Source organism: Penaeus monodon, chromosome 23 (assembly GCF_015228065.2).
Source record: "Penaeus monodon isolate SGIC_2016 chromosome 23, NSTDA_Pmon_1, whole genome shotgun sequence".
NCBI classification, from domain to species: domain Eukaryota; kingdom Metazoa; phylum Arthropoda; class Malacostraca; order Decapoda; family Penaeidae; genus Penaeus; species Penaeus monodon.
Genome location: NC_051408.1, coordinates 41274422 through 41275128, shown reverse-complemented (window position 1 = coordinate 41275128; position 707 = coordinate 41274422). Strand labels below are relative to the sequence as shown.

General features: G+C 39.0%; 1 protein-coding gene across 1 annotated transcript in view; it reads right to left on the bottom strand.

The window, feature by feature from the left end:
• LOC119588083 (rab GDP dissociation inhibitor alpha-like) overlaps positions 1-707 on the bottom strand; it is a gene marked incomplete in the record, with an annotated part of 16862 nt that overhangs the window by 773 nt on the left and 15382 nt on the right. Inside the window, 1 exon segment of the mRNA XM_037936790.1 lies at positions 362-506. Coding sequence (XP_037792718.1) covers positions 362-506 — 145 coding nt within the window.

Below are 707 nucleotides of genomic sequence, written 5' to 3'. Positions count from 1 at the left end.
CATTTGCAGTTATGCAAATGAGAGAATGAGGGGGGGGAAAAAATCTAGCTACACCAGTTTACACACCAGATAATCATACTTCCAATTCCTGAACATTCTATACCAATTTTTTCACATAACATTCCCATTTAAAGCAAGTTCCATTCTCTTGGGTCTCTAAAATACACTCATAGCCCATCCATCACCAAAGACCTCTTGCACAAACACAAGTGAAATTAATTATAACACTGTCATTCATACCTAAGAAATTTTTTCCACTCATTCATACTATTCCCCTCATTCAAGCCTATTCTATCACTTATAGTATTCCACCGATTCCTAACTTCCCCTACACTCATACCTACTTCATGGCCAAACTTACTTTTGTTTGATTGGTCCCAGAAGGTTGAGGCCTGGTAGGATCTCGGCCTCAGGGTTATCTGTCTCCACTGTGGTGCTCACCATAGCTATAAACCAGCCCTTTGCTGCAACCTGGTGTGTGTAGGACACCAGTGACACATAGATGTCTAGAAGGGAAGAAGAAATGATGTATGATGGAATGCGTGTAATTATGAAAAATAGAATACAAAGTAAAAATTCAATTAGTGAATCTTTATTTCCTGATACAGATATCTGGCCACAATTTTTTTTTTTTGGGGGGGAGGGGGATAAAAAAAATATATACATCCGAGTAAAACACTAGGTTATCCCCTTAACCCGTTCTCCCC